The 20,766-nt window shown below is 37.6% G+C and overlaps 2 protein-coding genes across 2 annotated transcripts; one reads left to right on the top strand and one right to left on the bottom strand.

Moving 5' to 3' along the window:
* Window positions 1-2,587: 2,587 nt before the first annotated feature.
* LOC121975394 (40S ribosomal protein S2-4-like) lies at window positions 2,588-4,892 on the top strand. Its single transcript, XM_042527012.1, has 2 exons — window positions 2,588-3,314; window positions 4,558-4,892. Exons 1-2 carry the CDS (start codon window positions 2,652-2,654, stop codon window positions 4,714-4,716), a joined length of 822 nt encoding a protein of 273 aa, XP_042382946.1. The 5' UTR covers window positions 2,588-2,651; the 3' UTR covers window positions 4,717-4,892.
* LOC121978358 (polygalacturonase-like) lies at window positions 4,845-6,768 on the bottom strand. The gene is made up of 8 exons (XM_042530714.1): window positions 6,589-6,768; window positions 6,385-6,513; window positions 6,138-6,308; window positions 6,039-6,059; window positions 5,656-5,945; window positions 5,441-5,549; window positions 5,251-5,367; window positions 4,845-5,179 (listed from the first exon to the last, which is right to left on the bottom strand). The coding sequence occupies exons 1-8, from the start codon at window positions 6,766-6,768 to the stop codon at window positions 4,958-4,960; spliced, it is 1,239 nt and encodes a 412-aa protein (XP_042386648.1). The 3' UTR covers window positions 4,845-4,957.
* Window positions 6,769-20,766: the final 13,998 nt, after the last annotated feature.

Genomic DNA, 20,766 nt, shown 5'->3' with positions numbered 1-20,766 from the left:
TCTCTTCCAAATATCAAGTTTCGTTTGGATCAACCCTTAGTCAAACTGACTAGACTAAGATGCATTATCAAAATCAAAATCCTAGAGGTCGATTGCACCAACAGATTTATGGTCCGTGACTAGATATCTTTATTCTTGATCCCACTATATCCAAATCAAGGAAATTTGGAACGAAAATGGATATTTATCGATGGAGGTCCATGGTTTGTGATCAGGATATCTTTATTCTTGATCTCGACTATGTCCGAGTTGGAGGAAGTTTGGGCCTGAAAATGGTCATTTGCTAATGGAGATCCGTGGCCCATGATCAGGATATCTTTGCTTTAGATTCAGACTATATCTGAGTCGAGAGAGTTTGGCACAGAAACGGACATTTGTCGATGGAGCATGGATTTCTTTCCTTGATTGCTACGGTCGAAGAGTGGGTGATTACCAGGGTCGAAGAGTGGACTTCTTGCCGATTTAGCTTCCTTTACATTTACATATTTAATTGACCAACCCCATTTACATATTTAACTGACCAACCCAATAGATTGTCAAAGTTAGTCAGGGGCTTTTTGACTAGGGATCGAAAGAATTCCCCCTCTATCAGCCCTTGAGAGTAAGTGCTTACTAGATCTCCAAGATGGCCAATGAGACGTCCAGAGCCACCCGATTGTATCGTCGAATGTACTCCTTTAAAGGCTCCCTCAGCTTCTATTTAAGGGCGAACAAGTTAAGGGGGATTTTGTAGTATCTTCAGCTGCTAACAAAGTGATATAGAAATCGGATGTCGATTAAACCATCTTTGTACCGAGACTGAAAGTGTCATCAAGTACACTCGGCACTTAATGCCATCAACGTATTGATACAACAAAGCTACATTTTCAAACTTGCTTAGACGATCCTCCAGGTCGCTTGGCCCAATGTACTCTTCGATCTGAAGTGGTCGAAAGTGGCAGGGTATTTAGTTTTCGAGGATACCTTGAGAGAAAGGAGTACTCGGGGGACCCTTCGAGCTACCATTAGCTGGGCCTTTTCCTTGAAGAGGGGGCAAGGGCTCATGCCTCATAGATACTTCTATAGGAGTCCAGATCATACCCAAGGGAACTCCATCTATTGTAGCATATTTGGCCTCCGATCGACCACTTGAAGTCCCTCGATGGATACTGTGGGTACTTCTAAGGGTGAAGGGTGTACCATCTGTTGCTTCTGTATTGCTTCTTATACTATGACTACTACTAGTAGGTCGAGATCTTGTTGTGTCATGGTGATGACAGCAGGTCATTCAGTATCATCCATCTTAATATCTCTGTTCAGGTACACATCCCATAGACGACACCAATTTAATCTCCCTTGAGATCACCGACTGATGAGCCACCGATGAGCTGTCCTTTATGTTGACCAAGTTGTTGAATAGCGAGAGGAATTGATCACCAAGGAAGTTCGCCGAGCTTTAAAAAAGGAGACCAAGGAAGAAGGAATGCTAGAAGGAAGATAAAGAGATGCCCTGGCTCAGCTATTCCGATGCTCCAGTTAATCTCCGATGGAAGAAGAAGATGAACAATAGTAGATGCACAGAGTGTCTTTTCTCAATGTACTTACCTTGACCTATAAATACGAGCTCCTTTTACAATACCGTGAAGGTATTCTCTCTTCATCAATGGGCTATCGTATCATAGTAAAGAAAATGTTTCATCGTTGTATGACACATATCCATATCTTGTATAATCAGACCGCCCCATGCGCTCTGAAAATCCGTGTGGTAATATTTTATGACTCTTAATTACAAGATGAGGATCCATTGAGCCTGAGAGCCTAGCCCATTGAGTTTAAGGAGAACCAAGTTTAAGCAATCCATTTTAAAGTGAGAGGGTACCAACTCCCGAGATGAGTTGGCAAGACTAGTGGGGGCCAAATAAAGTGTAGAGTTTGGGAGAGCTGATCAAAGCACAGCGTTGGTGGCCTGATTGGAGATGATGATGGCACTGAATCGAGGAGCTGAGCTCCTAGAGTCGAGTAGAGAGTAGAGCTTGGGAGAACTGAGCAGGGTACTAAATCGGGAGGGGTACTATCCCTAGATTTGAGGAGAGAGTTGAGTAGAGCGTAGATTCTTGGAGAACTTAACAAAGCGCAGAGTCTGTGGAGCAATTGGGTGTCGAATCTGCCTTAGGCAAATTGAGCGAGGATTGACTATGGTTGACCTCTGACTTTCCATTTCACAGAATTATTGATCATGTACGTGGAAACATTCCCACCACTCCCTCGACGCCCTTTTGATAACAATCAAAATGGAACACCTGTTTTGATGATTGAGAAAAATGAAGCACTCTTCTGATTTTTGACCTATTTTTTTTTTTATAATTGATAGAATTTTAGAAATAATTGTAGCTAAAAAGGGTGTTTAGCACAAAATACGATGAAAATTTGCAAGTGTAATTAACAAATTTGTTGTCCAGATATTGTTTTGTAGTTGGACCGGACCAATGAGTTAATACCGAGTTAGGACTTTGGACCGAAACAAAAAGGTTAACCGGGTCGAGTCCGTCCGAGCACACAAAAAACCCTAGGGCTTGCCTCCGTCGCCGCTATAAAAATCTCACCTTTCTGTCGCTTCCTCTACTTCCGTATCCTCGCTTCTTGCCCGCCGCTCTCCCTTGTTCTTTTCCCTCATGGCGGAACGTGGTGGTGGAGATCGTGGCGGCTTTGGCCGTGGATTCCGGCGCGGGCGGGGTGATCGTGGTCGCGGCGACCGCGGCCGCGGGAGACGCGGAGGGCGGCGTGACGAGGAGGAGAAATGGGTGCCAGTCACCAAGCTCGGCCGCCTCGTCAAGGAGGGAAAAATCACCAGCCTCGAGCAGATTTACCTCCACTCGCTCCCCGTCAAGGAGCACCAGATCGTCGACACCCTCCTCGGCGGCCGCCTCAAGGACGAGGTCATGAAGATCATGCCCGTGCAGAAGCAGACTCGTGCTGGTCAGCGCACCCGCTTCAAGGCCTTCGTTGTCGTCGGCGACAGCGACGGCCACGTCGGTCTCGGAGTTAAGTGCGCCAAGGAGGTCGCCACTGCCATTCGTGGCGCCATCATTTTGGCCAAGCTTTCAGTCGTCCCCGTCAGGAGGGGATTCTGGGGGAACAAGATCGGGAAGCCCCACACTGTGCCCTGCAAGGTTACTGGAAAGTGCGGCTCTGTCACCGTCCGCCTGGTTCCGGCACCGAGAGGGGCAGGGATCGTGGCTGCCCGTGTGCCGAAGAAGGTTCTCCAGTTTGCTGGAATCGAGGACGTGTACACCTCATCTCGCGGCTCGACCAAGACTCTTGGAAACTTTGTGAAGGTCAGTGTTTCCTGCGATCTGTTGTTTTTTTTAGTTGGCGTGAGGAATTGTGGTGGAGTTGGGCGTAATACCTTTCACTTACCTTTTTGTGCATTCATGACGCCGTTTAGCATGAAAAAATATACGATTATCTTCTTCAGTTATTCCACTATATAAATTTGTCTCTTTTGAACTCTTTCTGGAACCGCTTCATTCCACTATTTCATGCTATTGATTGACGTTGTAGTGATTATAGGCATGTTACCGCCAAATAGTATATTGATGTTTGCTGCTTCCAGAAAAGTGTTAATAGAATTTGAGGAGAGGTAGTTCAACAAAGTGGTGAGCTTGAAGGAGAGGAGAAACCTTGGTTGTTTACATAGGATGTTGTGAGCGGTTAAGTTTTCTTGGTTATCTTTTGGTCTAAGTTAATTAATAGACAAATATTGGATAATTTTAATATGACGGATTGCTTTATTCATTTTTGGATACTAGTTTTTCCCTTTTCTTATATAGCGTTGATGTCTATCATTATATTGCCTTTCATCCTAATGTTTGTAATCTGAATGAAAGCTGTAAGACTAAGCACCATTTTACAATCCTCTAGAGAGAAGGATTCAAATATTCAATCAAAGATTTGTTATCATAAACTAAGACTTATGAATCCTATGAAATGAAATTTTTTTGATTGACACGCTTCCATCACAATTGTTCTACTGGTTTTATGGACTACAACTTGTATTTATTTATTTTTTCCAAGTTGGATACTTGAATATTGAGGACTCTAATTTGACAATTTGGTTTTAACTGTAAAAATCCTTTCCACATGTTAGATTATTTTGATAGAATTTAGGATTTTCTATCAATTCCCTCGGCTGACTTTTTGTTTTTGTGTAAGAGCTACTTGGTTAAATCTAGGATTTTGTATGAATTTCTCATCTTGATTTTTCTTTTTGCACTTGCTCAAATCGACTAGGCTACTAGGATGCTGTCGATTTTATGACAACAACAGATTATCATATTGTGGAACCACCTGTTTGCCTGATGGTTTTGCCTTCTTGTTTGATTGTCTCCTCTCTTTTTGCTTGTTATTGGGTTATACACAATAATCTGATTATGCACATGCTTAAAATTCCTTAACGTATCTTTGCCATTTCATACTTTTGCTTTGGGTTATACTTTTGTGGCAATGCATGGAATTATCTTTCACACATCGATAACAGAGCTACATTTGCTTGCATTTCACACACCTTATTTCTTGCAGGCCACCTTTGATTGCCTCATGAAAACCTATGGGTTCCTGACACCCGACTTGTGGTTGGACACTCGCTTCAGCAAATCTCCCTTCCAGGAATACACTGACTTGCTTGCAAAGCCTACCAAGGCAATTCTCATCGAAAGCACCGAGAGGGTTGAAGCTTAGGACTTTACGGAGTCGATTCTCTCCCATCGCCCATCTTACTTGCACAAGTATGCTGAAATAGGACTTTAAGTACTCGGTTTTTGTTTCTGTTATGTCCTGAAATTTATGTTTTGCTTTAGTCTTTCTTCTTGCCTTGACAATTTCTCCATTATATTATGTGCTACTTCTTAACATAATTTCCTGCTGTTTATTGGTTTGGAAATAAGCTGTACAAGCATATCAGTAAACCCTAATTATTGTGTCAAGCACATAGACTAGGAATGATCTTCCCAATCCCTTGCCATTTGAAATTATTACACGCACTTGTCACAACCTCTCCACCCTCGCCCACCAAGTCGATGTTCTGCAGCACAATGTGGTGACACCCGACATTGTTGCTGCAGTTAAATGTCATGGCTTCTCTCGAAGCGCTGGTTCCCTTGATGTTCTTGTAGAGTACGTGACTCACTTCCACTGCTGAATCCTGTGCTTAAAATAAGAGGTTAGTAGATGCTCTGAATATCAAATGGATATTGCTCATGTCGATTACTCCACCTGTTCATGACAAGGAAGTTTCGAGTCGCAGTAGTTTTGGTTAATAATTATGGGATTCTTGACGTTGTGCATAGTGATGTTTTGGAATGTGATGTCCTTCGCGTAGCCTTGCCCGCCCTTGTCAAGGGATAGTCGATGAGAATTTATAGCTCGCAAAGTTAATGTTATCTGTCGAATGAGATTCGCTTACTTGCCATGTCTTGATCCTAATACCATTTGTTGTGTTCTTCAATATGACATCATTCACAAACACATTGGACACACTTTCCTTTGTGTGTTTAGCTCCCAAACTGCCAATGCTGCTCAACACAATAATTAAGTTGAAATTATATTAGATTAAGAAAAAAATTGTATATTATAAATTGTAAAGACTGGAGAAATAGATAGAGAGAGCCTCGAAGAGACCTGATTCCATGACCTGGACCACATACGATGTTTTTGGTGAGTATTTGTCGTGAACCATTCACAATGGATATGCAATCGTCTCCTGTTCTGATGATGGTATCTCTTATTAGGATATTGCTACTCTCGCCGACATGAATTCCATCTGTGTTTGGGCTTGATTCGGGTGCGATGATTGACAGATTTGAAGCTTTGACATTCATGCTTTTTTGAATGTTTAGATGGATTTGTTGGCTATCTTTCATCTTGAGATCCTTTACCACCAAGTTCTTGCATGAATTGAAGAACAATGCCTATCCAATTTCCAAACACATGCCAAAATTTAGATACTAGTTGATATAAGAAGTTGAAATTTGTATGCTCATCAGTAGTGTTCATCTGCATACCGAGGGTGCGCCGACACAAGGCTGGATATCGAATGAGAATTAGTCAGTTACTTTAGAAAAAAAAGCAGTATCGAGATGAGGTTCCGGTTAGTCAATTACCAAGGAATTGTTAGTTTTGCATGACTTTTGCCACCATTTTTTGCCATTCCCATTGATCGTCCCACCACCTTGAACCACTAGGTTTTTCACGCTATCAAACAATATCCAATACCCCAAATTGTGGGTGTTCCAGTGAGAGGGGTCCGGAGAAGCTTCAAGCGTTCCCTCAATCTAGTTCGCACACCACCTTCGATAAGCAAAACATAGATACAAATCTAGATTGGTTTTAAGATGGCGACAAGTTTACCTTCACTGTGATATGATTTTTGCAAGGACCACAGAATCTAATAGGCCTTAATCTGTATTTGTGATTAGGCACCAAAAGAACAGAGGCTGTTTTGCAAGAACAAGCCTTATGCCATGCCTCTTCAAATGCCTACAATTTTTTCCTTATCTCATCTTTTAAACAAAATAAGATTTATGAACTCAAGAATCAAGAATTCAAGTTCACCTGGTTGTCAAACGATCTATCATCTCCCCTGGCACCAAATTCCTCAACACTGTAAACTCGATCGGCTAAGCGAGCATGTAGCGTAGCAACATTATCATTATCTTGGCCAAATGCATGCTTTTGGAAGGAGGAGGAGAAGAAGATCGAAAAGCAGAGGAAAACAGAAGTATGCAGAGCCATCAGGAAATGGGAATTGAATGAGATGGTGCACAAAAAACATGCATATCTTGATGAACTTATAATAATGAAATCTACAAAAAAGTTTAGGTGAGGAACAGAGAGGGATTGAGTTTCACTCAATCCATTTGTTTGGCATCCTTCTTCTTCATCATCATCATCAGTATGGGAGCTGAGAAGATTCAGGAGGAAGATGATGAGGAAATAATGACAGAAAAAATTTGAGAACAGTATGGATTTTTTTTTCTTCTTTTGATATTAATTTTTAGATTCAAATAGACCCAAAAAATTTCTAGTGAAACTCAACATTATTTATCTTTTTATAACCTTAAAAAACAGTGAACCAAACTCTTAAAAACACACGTAAAAAAGAAAATCCATAATTGAAACAACAATTGCTTGTAGCCATTAATTAGGGATTGAGGTCACAAGTTTTCCCTTCCATTCTTCCCCATGCCAAAATTACTTGAAACAGTTAAAGTAGGATGGATTTAGGTGGAAAAAGATGATAAACTAGAAATATATCAATCTTTGATTAAGAAAGGAGATGGTGCGGAGTTTATTAATATTTAGGAAGGAAACATAAAATTTCCAATTGAGGCATTTCTTGTGTGATGGATTGAAAAATTTTAGGGTATATCTTGAGGGAATGAATCATATAGTTAATGAAGTAACATAATATTTTCATGGTTTGGTTCATTGTTAAGATTCTAAATGCCTTATACTCAATGACACAAATGAAGATGATGAGTATTAGGTACCATTTGAAAATTAAGGTTTATATTTTTATATGTTTTTTAATCTAATAAATAATTAGTTATTTAAATTTAAAACAATAATTTTTTTATAAATTAATTATATGATATTTTAGATGATAATTAACCAAAAGCTGTGATTTCAATTAGATTTTATAGGGTTTGCCAAAAGCAGAGAGCTAAATAAGGGCAATCGAGCGAAAAAAAAATCCTTTTTCTAATCTACACTGCAGAATTTTGATATCCATATATCAACTTTAATGTTTTCAAATTCTTTCATGTTACTAAAAGTCAAGAATCAGTAAATATTTGCCTCCAAGCATAACCGAGTTGGTACTCGGATTATAGATGGTCACCAAAAAATAAAAATAAAATCCTCGAGGAAATAATTTTCTGGAAAATAAAGTCTCTCCCACTTAAAGAGACACCGCTCGGTTATCATGATTTATCTCAAATGCCTTGGGACAAATATGAGGAGGCACCTGAGATAAGCATATCACTTCTTACCAAGATACTATGAGAATCAGTAAATATTTGTTATTGACAAAAACCAGAAGCAAACCATGTTAGGACCGGTTGAGCTGACTTTTCACAGCGGAGTCTTGAAATCAATGTTAATTCCTTGTATTTACTTGGTATCCACCTTCTTGTCAAGGAGGTGACTAGTCCAAGGATCTATACCACCACAATCACCCTTCCACCATGAAAACTCTCCTCGGAGCTACGCCGAAGGTGGAGAAACCTTATAAGATTTTCAGCTCTCTCTTTCTCAAAAGAAATAATTCACAACAAGAGAGAAGAGGGGAAGATTACAGACTTTGAAAATAGCTTCTTCTTGGTGCGGCTTGAAAAACTAGCTGGGGGAGAGCTTGAGTTGATCTTGAGTGATTTGGAGATCTTTAGCACTTGAGAGTAATAGAACAGTGTTTTTTTTCGAGTTGTGTGTTTTTCCTCTATGAGAAGCTTTTTATGTCTTCGAAAAATATAATCGTTTCTCACAGAAATTCCGTCGTAAATCGATTCGGGTAAATCTCCAATCGATTCCGAGATATCCATTAGGCGCTACCATCTCCAGATCAACAGTGTAGATTATTTTATTTGAATGCCAAACAATTGGCTCATCGATTAGTTACCTCAATCAATTGGTTGATCGATCCAAGTGCACTGTGCTTCACGTAAAAGCCTTGTTAATCGATCGGTTGATTGATCCAGGAGCATTCTATGCTTTCGCGCAAAAGCCTCTTCAATCAATCGGCTGATCGATTGATTGCCACCAATCGATCGCTTGATCAATCCAAGAGCATTATGTTCTTTCGCGCAAAAAGCCTCTTTAATCGATTGGCTAATCGATCTAGGAGTATTCTGTGCATTTGCATAAAATCCTCTTCAATCGATCGATTGATTGATTGGTTATCACCAATCGATCACTTGATATGTCCAAGAGCATTCTATTCTCAGCAAATGCTTCTCAATCGATCAACCAATCGATTGGTTACTTTTCAATCAATTGGTTAATTGATTGATATATAATTTAGCTCACTGTTCAACAATACATCATGCCAGATGAACCTCCTGTTCCCTGGACTTTGTGTTTGGAGCTTCCTCATCTCCGAGTCTTCATGTCAAGGATTCGGTCCTTGACCTCCTTAGACTTCTCTTGCCTTGTAGTCTTTCGACCTACAAGGACTTCACTTGCCAAGAATCCGGTCCTCGGCCTTCTTGGACTTCCCTTGCCTCACATCCGGTCTTCCAACCTACAAGAGTTTCTCCTGCAAACTCGTAACTTATGTTAGATTCGACGTATTAACGTAAACTTAAATAATTGTGAACACATTGAAACTTTCAGGGCATGATTGCACCAATAATCTCCTCCTTTTTAATATTTGATAATCTATTTAAGTTTAGGTTAATTTACAACATATCATTATTATCATATTATCAACTGAGCATAATGAATAAGAACTTCATCTCAAGTAAGCATAAACTTAGACTTATATCTCCCCCTTTATCAAATATTAAAAAAAATGACAAGAGCTCCCCTCGATAACTATAGTAATTAGTCATGATACACAATAAAATAGGGGTACTCCCCTTAGGTCATGCCAGCAAAATAGAGAAGTAAATATAGAACAAGATATACCATAGGGTACACCCAGACCTATCAAGCAAACAAAGCATTCTAATAATAGGACAAAGCATACCGCCACCACAAAACATAAGGCCAATTAGGTGACATTTCATATATATGTAAATAGCTCATGAACAGTGTCTGAGGTACACATCATAGACTACAAGTCAAACAAAACAATCTATACAAGAAAGGGGAAACTACAAGTCATAATGGAATAGTAAATTCAATCATGTCGCCCTCAGGAGGATCAGCAGTATCAACAAGATCAGCAAGACTCCTGGGAGCATCGATAACAAGTGGCACATCACTCGCTGGAGGGGGAGGTTGAGGAAAGTGATCCGACATCCAAGATCGCACGAGCTCAGTCAAAGAGTCAATGCTTGACTGCATGTCCGTCTGTCGACACCCGATAGTGGCAATCTCTGTACGTACCTCAGCAAATAACCATGCACACCTCCTCGAAGCGAGTGTCCATGGTCTCCTCAAGTGTCTGAAGTTGAGCAGCTCCAATGGGATCAGGAGAAGTAGGTGCCTCAACATCCTCCTCGAGATCAACTGCCCTTGGAGTTGACGCATGTCCTGCCCTCCGAGGTCAATCCCTCGACCCCTCACCAAGGACACAACGATCAATCCATCGTACGCCATCCGATCCAGCCTCAATATCGGTCTTTGTGAAGGACCATGCAGATATTCGAGAATATGCAACGGCCATAGGCTCTGGATTCTCCCGGGAGACATTAATGTGCATGGACTCCAATCAGTCTGTAATGATGTTGTCAAAAGGCATATGGACAGTCTGATGCACTAACTGAGTGAAATGAATGATGCAATGAAAGATGTTCAAAACGATATTGACATCAAGGGAATGTCGCATAGCACATAACAAAAATAGGTGAAAGGGCCTGATGAGGGCTAAGGCATGGGAGACAATAGGTAAAAGATAATTAATAACTATTTTTAACAGTGCATTATCCCTAGCGGATAACTCAAGTGAGGAGAAGGCAGTAATATGCACATTTGGACCATCTGGACGGGGATGACCAAAGAGGCTCTGATACATGGAATCAGTAGTGATATGCTCAAATGGTGGAGGCAAGAGATCAAGTAATGTAGGGTAAAATACGAACTCATTCATCGACGGACGACACCCCAAAAATGGTTTGAAGAATCTGATAAGAAAAGTCCAAGCTGCGCTTGGCGACATGAGTACGGTGGATAACTCCATCAGAGGTATGCAAGTTATTATAGAACTCGGCAACAAGCCCAACATTGACACTCCGTTCACAATAGGCAATGGATGAAAGCTTGTAATGTTCGATTAGAGCAAGAATCATGAAAAAATTATCGATCGATGGACCGAGGAGGGATAAGCTTAAAGGTGTTCTTGTTGAATGCCTGCTGAAGTGCAGCATTTGGAAAATGCTGGTCAATGGGAGGTTGGGGTCGAGGTAGAAGTCGAGAAGACCCCTCACCGGATTCACTGACCTTTTTTTTTCCTACCCATGATGAAAGAAAATGCAACAAACACCACCAATGCAATGAAAATGAATGTCGTGTATAAATGATGCATGAGTGAAATGTCATGCCGGAACACAAGAGATTAGAAGCCAAAACACCACTAATAATAGCATAGAATATGAAAGAAAAATGGAGTGAGGGTTTAGGGTTTACTTAGGGTTCGGATTCGTCATTTAGGAATTGAGAAGGGATGGTTGAGCAAAGCTTGAGTGTTATCTTCGTGAAGAAGAGAGCACGGACAAGGGAGACCAGTAAACCCTAACTGTCATCGTCGGAGAAGACAGTCGGACGTCGAAGAGGAGCACAGGGAGAATCGCTCGAAAGCTAGGCCACGAGACTTGGAGCCGTTTGAGAAATGAATCAAGTTTATTTTACGAGATTTAAGTAAGTGACCTAACTCCAAATCGTACTGTTCATGAAGGGATTGCCCCAATCGATCGTCCAATCGATTGAGATAGATTGAATCGATTGAATGATCGATTCAAGACGATTTTGTGCATGAACACACGACTCAATCGATCGATGGATCAATTGAAATGCACTGAATCGATTCATTGATCAATCCTGTGATGCTTTGTGGGAAAACGCAGGCTGCCCAATCGATTGAGATTACTGATAAGTTGACATTTCTGAATTTCATTTGGACCAAATTTCAAAAATGTCAAACTAATCATACACAATCTCAAAAATCATAAAATTTTGGGTATACATTGCCTATGCCTTAGAATATTAGGGAAACATAGTTTTTGATAAAAACAACCCTTATTTTCAAGGATTGATACATAATTGGAAATCATTGAACCTTTCAATATTTTTCAAGTGTGTATCTGGTGAATCAATGATGATTACGATCAAGAGATAGACTTCACCAAGAGATAAAAATTATTTTGAGATGTTCAAATTATAATTTCCAACCATAATCTTTGGACCAAATACACATGAATTGTACATTTATTTTCCCTATAATTGGACAAATGAATGATCCATGAATAATTCAATCTTCTTAACCAAAGTAATACATCATAACAAGCATTATGACAAAGAGAATTGTCCCTAACCTCTCACTCCCATCTAAACATATTAAGAGAACAAAACAAGGGAAATCCTATGTTTTTGTGAGAGGTAAAACAAAGATTAATGATACTTCAAGATTTTTATCGTTGAAATGATCATGAAGGATTATGGTCTAGTCAATACAACACATTCCCAACTCCCTTTGAAGAAAACTAAATTCAACTTTGGGAAGATGTTTAGTGAAAATGTCGGCTAAGTTTGATTTAGACTCAATATAATTTAGGACGATATCGCCTCTAGTCACATGATCACGAATAAAATGATGCTTGACCTCTATGTGTTTTGTTCTTGAATGATGAACGAGATTTTTTGTCAAAATTATTGTACTCACATTATCATATAGAACTTGGACATTTTTATACGTGAGTTTATGACTGTCTTTTAGTGTATGAGTCATCCACAATAATTGCGATACACACTCTCCCATAACAATATATTCTGCTTCAGTTGTGGAGAGAGCTACACAATGTTGTTTCCTACTCGACCAACTTACTAGAGAGGATCCTAGAAATTGACATCCACCACTAGTACTTTTGCGATCCAATTTGCATCTAGCATAATCAGAATCGGTATATCCCACTAGATCAAAATTTTCGGTTCAAGGATACTAAAGGCTTACATTTTGAGTTCCCTTGATATATCGAAAGATTCGCTTAACGACACTCAAATGTGACTCCTTGACACACGATTGATACCTTGCACATATACCCACGGCAAAAAGTATGTCGGGTCTACTAGCCGTGAGATAAACAAAACTCCCTATAGCACTACGATACACCTTAGAGTCAACTTCTTTTTCTTCGAGATCGCTATCTAATTTAGTGCTAGTGGCCATGGGAGTAGATATACTTTTGGCATTTTCCATTCCAAATTTCAAAAATAATTCTTTGGCATATTTAGATTGATGAATGTAAATTTTCTCTTTTGTTTGTTTAATTTGTAAACCTAGAAAAAATGACAACTCATCAACCAAACTCATTTCAAACTCATTCTCTATGTGAATAATCCAACCCTTTTACTTGATTGAAGTCGCTATCAACTAATCTAGCTTTGTTTCTTACAACTACTCCCTTATTATCAAGTTTGTTCCTAAAGACTCATTTTGTATCAATAGTTGATTTTTCTTTAGGCCTAAGAACTAAATCTCAAACTTGACTTCTCTCAAATTGAGATAATTCATCTTACATTTCTAAAATCTAATCTGGATCAAGCAAGGCATCATCAATGGTTTTTTGTTCAATTTGAGAGATTAGGGCTACTTGACTTCCTTCATTTCTAAAATAAGATTGAGTTCTCACTCCTTGTGTGATATTTCCTACTACTTGATCTAAGGGATGATTTACATGAACCCTAGTAGGTCTTGATTCTTGATTTAATGTAATTTCAGGTTTAAGTGGTAAAGTTTTAATTTTCTCACTATCACTCTCTTGGTTTGCTCCCCCTTGATCATTTCCTTTGTTTAATGTTAATTTTTCTAACTCAAATTGTACTTCTTCCTCGGTTATTCTAATAGGATTTGATGGAGAATTTTCTTCAAACACAACATTCAATGATTCTTTAACTAATTTTGATCTTTTATTATAAATCCGATATGATTTGCTATGACTTGAATAACCTACAAGAATACCCTCATCCACCTTAGCGAAGAATTTTCCTAATTGATCTTTAGTGTTTAGAATGTAAACCTTACATCCAAACACTCTAAGATGTTTAATTGTAGGTGGTTTACCAAACAACAACTCATGCGGTGTTTTTCCTATAAATATATGTATTAGTGTTCGATTTTGTACATAACAAGTCGTATTAATTACTTCGGCTCATAGGTAGTTATGAAGTGAATATTCATTTAACATGCTCCTAGCGGCATCTTGCAAAATCCTATTTTTCCTCTCAACAACTTCATTTTGTTGAGGAGTCCTAGGGATGGAAAATTCATGTTTATAACATTTTTCCATGCAAAAACTTGTGAACCTATCATTTTCAAATTTACTTTCATGATCACTTCTTATTTTGTTTATTTTGTAATTCTTTTCATTTTCTACCCTTTTACAAAAAGCAATTAAGATATCTAAAGTTTGATCCTTATGTTTCAAGAAAAATACTCATGTATATCTAGTGTAATCATCTACAATCACAAAGCAATACCTACTACCATTTAAAGAAACATATCTACTACTATCAAACAAATCCATGTGAATGAATTCCAACGCGTTTGAAGTACTTACAACATTTTTACCTTTATGGGTAGCTTTGATTTGCTTACCCATTTGATATGCATCACACATTTTGTCCTTTTGAAACTTCAGCTTTGGTAATCCTTGCACCAACTTTTTTTTGAGAGCCTTTTGATGTTCCTCATGTTAGTATCAGCAAGTCTCCGGTGTCAAAGCCAAGTCTCCTCTTCTTTAGACATGAGACACTTAGCAACCACATTAGTAACACCCAATAGTTCAACTTGATAAACATTCTCTTTTCTATGGCCCATGAGCATAATGGTATTTAGTTCACTATGCTTGATTAGGCATTGAGATGAGGTAAACTCAACTCTATAACCCAATCACATAGTTGACTAACACTTAGAAGATTAAAAGTCATGCCTTTTACTAATAAAATATTTTTTATCATAAATTTTTCAGAAATTCTAATATCTTCAATTCCTATTACTTTTAATTCACCACTATTACCAAAAGAAACGGTACCTTTACTTTTGTGTCTAAATGATGAGAATTTTGATGAATCTCCTATCATATGCTTAGGCATCCACTATCTATAAACAATGTTGCTGAATGTTCCCCCTCGGCACATGCCTGTTCAAACACAATAAACCAAATATTTTGGAATCCAAATTTTGGGTCCGGTAGCATCAACAACAAATTGCTTGGGTACCCAAGCTACAATCTTAATCCTTGAAACATGGTTTCTACTAACTAAATACATGAATTTGATTTCTCTATGTTGTGATTTAAAGCCCAAACCCGCTTTGTTGTAAATACCCCTTTGAGCTCCTAGAATCATGTCTAAATATTTAGAACTTGAAGTAAACTTTTCTAAAGCACCTCTAAGATCATCAACTTGCAATTTCAAAGATGCATTCTCATTCTTAAGGTCATCTACTTCAATCATGTCATTTTCATGATGCATGCAACTTTCACATGACATAATTTCATTCTTAAATGATCTCAATTCATTTTGTAACTTTTTAACCTTATCTTTTGATTTTATTAGAGCATTAGTTAAACATACAATGGTAGCATACATCTTATCAAGCTTGGGAGAAATTATCTCGTCATCACTAGATGATGACTTACTTGAAGATTCCTCACTCTTCCCATGGTTGTCTTCACCTTCACTATCTTCCACATGGCTCAAGGCCATGAGTGTCACATGCCTTGAGCTCTTTCTTTCATCTTCTCTCAATGAGCTTAAAGATGATTCATTCCATGTGGCTTTCAAGACTCTCTTCTTCTTCTTAATCTTTTCTTCTTGCTTCTTCAATTTTGGACACTCTGTTTTGTAGTGTCCCTTCTTCTTACATTCATAACAAATTACATCAGTTTTAGACTTTGAATCCACAAGAGAAATACCTTTTCTTTTGTTATCATTTAAGATCTTCTTGACATCCTTCTTGTTAAACTTCCTTGAGCGTCCCATCATTCTCCGAACAAAATTTGTCATTTTACTTGATGATAGCTCTTCATCACTATCACTATTACTATCTTGCTCAGAATCTGAAGATGACTCCTCCTTCTTCTCCTTCTTCTTTTCTTTGTGCTTTTTCTTACTATTTTCACCTGCAACTAATGCTATACCTTTCTCTTTATGGCTTGTGTTAGCCTGTTCATGCAATTCTTGTTCATAAAATAATTAATCTAATTTTACAATTGACAAATCCTTTGAAACCTTATATGCATCCACCATGGATGACCATAATGAGTTTCTTGGGAAAGATTTAAGTGCATACCTTATGAGATCCCAGTTCTCCACACTTTCTCCAGCTGAATGAAGACCGTTTAGGAGTTCCTTGAATCTCCCATGTAGTGAGCTTACCGTTTCTCCATCCTTCCTTGTGAAATTCTGAAGTTGATTTATTAGAAGATCTCTCTTTGCAATCCTTGAATCCTTGGTGTCTTCATTTAGCTCAATGAGCTTATCCCACAAATCCTTGGCACTCTTGAAGGGTCCAACTTTGTTTAGTTGCTTCGAACTCAACCCACGTTGAAGAGTCACGATCGCCTTGGCATTTGCTTGAGCCTTCATCTTTTGTCCAACCGTCTATTTTGATGATTCAAGCACTTTTCCATCCTCGGTTGGTGTAGTGAATCCTTCCGTGATCGAGAACCACATGTCAATTTCGGTCATAAGATAATGCTCCATGTGACTCTTCCAGTAAGTAAAGTTGTTACCTTCATAGAATGGTGGTCGTGAAGTGTTGTGTCCCTCTTTTAATGACATATTGTAGCTCTAAACTTGTGCTTCCTTGGAGGTGAGTCCTCAAAAGCCAACCTCGCTCTAATACCGCTTGTTAGGACCGGTTGAGCTAGGGGGGGGGGGGGGTGAATGGCTCACTTTGATTCCTTGACTAACTTGAATTTTCACAACAAAGACTTGAGATCAATGCTAACTCCTTGTATTTACTTAGTATCTACCTCTTTTTCAAGGAGGTGACTAGTCCAAGGATCCATACCACCACAGTCACCCTTCCACTATGGAAACTCTCCTTTTCAGAGCTACCCCGAAGGTGGAGAAACCTTACAAGATTTACAACTCTCTCTTTCTCAAAAGAAATAACTCACAACAAGAGAGAAGAGGAGAAGATTACAAACTTTGAAAATAGCTTCTTCTTCTTGGTGCAGCTTGAAAAACTAGCTAGAGGAGAGCTTGAGTTGATCTTGAGCGATTTGGAGATCTTTAGCACTTGAGAGTAATAGAACATTGTTTTTTTCCAAGTTGTGTGTTTTTCCACGGTGAGAAGCTTTTTATGTCTTCAAAAAATATAGTCGTTTCTCACAGAAATTCTGCCGTGAATCGATTCGGGTAAATCTCCAATTAATTCCGAGATATCCATTGGGCGCTACCATCTCCAGATCAACGATGTAGATTATTTTATTTGAATCTCAATCGATTGGCTAATTGATTGGTTACCTCAATCGATTGGCTAATCAATCCAGGTGCACTGGCCTTCCAAGATTTATTTGTGTCATATGCTTCTAGAGGTAGCATCTCTTGCAATATTCATAATTCTAAAAGCAGATCATGTGCATCAGTATCAGACACATAATCCTTTTTTAGAGCAAATTCAAGATTCACACAATATTTTCTCAAATCATCTTCATCCAATGTCATTAACTATTCTCCATCGAACAAAAATCTAAACATCTCTTCAAAAGTATTCAATTGTTCAAACCTACTCCTCAACTTCATAAGAGCAATATCTACCATAATAAGAAAATAATCAGTCCTAAAACATTCTTCAGCTTTTTGTGGTTCTCTTATAGTTTTAGGAAGCTCATCAAATTGTCTTTTCTAGAAGTTTATCGTCACTCAAGAAATACAGGGTCAACTCATGAAAATAATCAGTCCTAAAACATCATCCTTTTTGTATTGGAAGTAATTTCTTTAGTAGAATTTATGACTGATGCAAATCATTTTTCAGCTTCATAAGAGCAATATCTACCATAATAAGAAAATAATCAGTCCTAAAACATTCTTCAGCTTTTTGTGGTTCTCTTATAGTTTTAGGAAGCTCATCAAATTGTCTTTTCTAGAAGTTTATCGTCACTCAAGAAATACAGGGTCAACTCATGAAAATAATCAGTCCTAAAACATCATCCTTTTTGTATTGGAAGCAATTTCTTTAGTAGAATTTATGACTGATGCAAATCATTTTTCCCTATAATTCTCAAAAATAAACAAGTGCTTTCAATTATTTTACCGCAACATTAATTCACATCGTTTTAGATTGTAAGGATTTATTGACCGAGTTTATGTTATAGAGAATATTATACAAAATTACCAAACTTAAGAAAAATTCAAAGCTGATAAGTTCATGTGTTGCTAATAATTTAGCATTCTTTTGATATGACTTTCCCACCTCGTGGTGCATAATGACTTAAGTGTCAAAGTATCCAAACAATCAAATAGAATACTCAAACGTTTCGTAGAATTGGAGAACACTATATACATGCATTGACATGCTTTAAAAAAAGATTTTGCTTTAACACAAGATTTTATCATATCACAAATCACCAAATTAAGACAATGGCTACGACATGACATATAAAAAGTTTCAGATTTATATCAAACAATCTTTTCTGAATGCCTTGGTGTTTTCCTTTCATGTTGGAGCCATTATCATAACCTTGTCCTATAATATTATTAATATCAAGGCCAAGAGAGTCTAATGCATCATACAATTCATTGAAAAGACTTAATTAACTCATATTTACAACATTCAAAAATTCTATAAACTAGTCAATTTTTAAAGGAATACATGACACATCAACACACCATAATATTAAGTAATTTGTTTCTTGTGGCTTACATCAGGAATATAATCAAGTATCACTGAATAATACTTTACTTTCTTGACCTTTTTAATGATTACACTTTTAACTTTTAATAACATATTTGTTATCAACTCATTTTGAATTTTATGACTAAGGTAATGATGATGAATTTCTTTTCCTTTAATGAGCCAAAGATGTTCTTGCATTATCGGATCAAACTTGACAATCATCTCAATCAAGCCCAGGAAATTACCTTTGAACCATCTTCAAAGTTTCATTTTTTTCCAAGAAATTCCAAGATATTTTTAGCCAAACATTTTACTACTGCTGCAATTCTTATCAAAACCCCTCTCCAACGATGTGCATGCAATTCTTTGTCAATTGTTTCATTTTTTCTTTATCTCATCTGTAACTCTACCACGGATCTTAAATTAGCAAGATGTTCATGACATTATTCATGTTCTCTAAACTTCTCACTTAGATGTTTCCAAACTCTAGATCCCTCTTTTGCTAATTGACTTCATGAATGCAGTATTTTGAAAAGTTTACAACATAAACAAAATACTTTATCTAACTCTTTTGAATAAACTAGTCATTTTCTTCCATGACCTATTTTGTTTGGAAGCACATTATTATAATGCTTTGAGGAAAATTGTCTACTAAGTTTATCATGAGAGTATTCAAAATTGATCTCTCTAATTGGGCATTTTTCAACTAGTGCAACCCTCATTATTGTATCAAGGTCATCTCAAACTCTTAGATCAAATATATTAAGAGAATGATCTATGTTTTCATTTTCCTCATTATTATTTTTGTCTTGATCCATATCCGTGTTTGCAACATACACATCTTCTATTTGTTCATCAGAATGATTTTCTTGTGCGCTCTGATTATTTAAATTGTCAATCAAATTTTCTTGGACGATTTTCATTTCCTTCAAAATAAATTTATTGATGGAATCTTTCATTGATTGAGTCAACTTCTTTTCTGGTTGCTTTTTTTCCTTTTAGCACTTTTAGAAGAGTATTTTTTATGCATCATTTTTCTTTAAATTCTACTATACCAAGTACAAACACAATAAGGCAAAAGTGATAATTTAATTTCTTAATGATTCATTATATTGTAAAACATCAACAAATATAATAAAAAACTTTGTTGATATACTAAATCATAGTATATGGGCCTGCTAAGTACTAACAACATAACAGTGGATAAAAAAACACAAAAGCAAAAAAAATGCAAGACAATTAGGCAATAGGCAAGTAAATGATTTCAGACTTTCAATGCTCCAAAAAAATGCAAGGCAAATAAGTTTACAGGCCTACTGGCTACTAACCAGTGGTGCTTTCAATGCTCCTCTACTCCACTCCTCCACAGCTCCATGACTCCACCAAAAGGCAAGAGCATAGAAGAAAAATGAGAGATTTTGAATTCTTCTAGTTCTGTTCCTCTGGAATTTCTTTTACCCCAAATTTTTTTGTGCTTTCACTTTTTGAAGAAATAGGGTTTTCAGTGGATGAAAATATATATATATATATATATATATATATATATATATATATATATATATATATATATATATATATATATATTGTATCGGGTCATCTAATTACTAATAATTTCTAACGTAACATAGTATACTAAAATAAATTAATTGGGATCCCACCCAACGTGGGGCCCTAGGCTAGTGCCTTGCTTGCCCACCCCAAGGGTCACCCCTATTCAAACCCACAACAAGGAAGAGATTGAACCATGACAATCGTCGGTGTGGGGTTCTGCCTCCCCTTAAGACCCTTGAGGAGGGGTACAAGTGAATAATCACCTAAAAGGCAAAGTCACCATTTTCATCAAATGCTTTGGATGTAACAGTGAAGTTGGTGTCAATACTAGCAAGAACTTTGAGAAAGACCTTGGAAGACAGCAAAGAGATGAGATGAGACACCACCGATGATCCAAAACTATTCATTCCTCGGTCATTCATTGAATCAAACTCTACTCCAATGCATTTCCAGAATAC

Source organism: Zingiber officinale, chromosome 4B (genome assembly GCF_018446385.1).
Source record: "Zingiber officinale cultivar Zhangliang chromosome 4B, Zo_v1.1, whole genome shotgun sequence".
NCBI lineage: Eukaryota > Viridiplantae > Streptophyta > Magnoliopsida > Zingiberales > Zingiberaceae > Zingiber > Zingiber officinale.
Note: the sequence above shows the minus strand (reverse complement) of the source record. Positions and strands in the feature narration are given on the sequence as shown.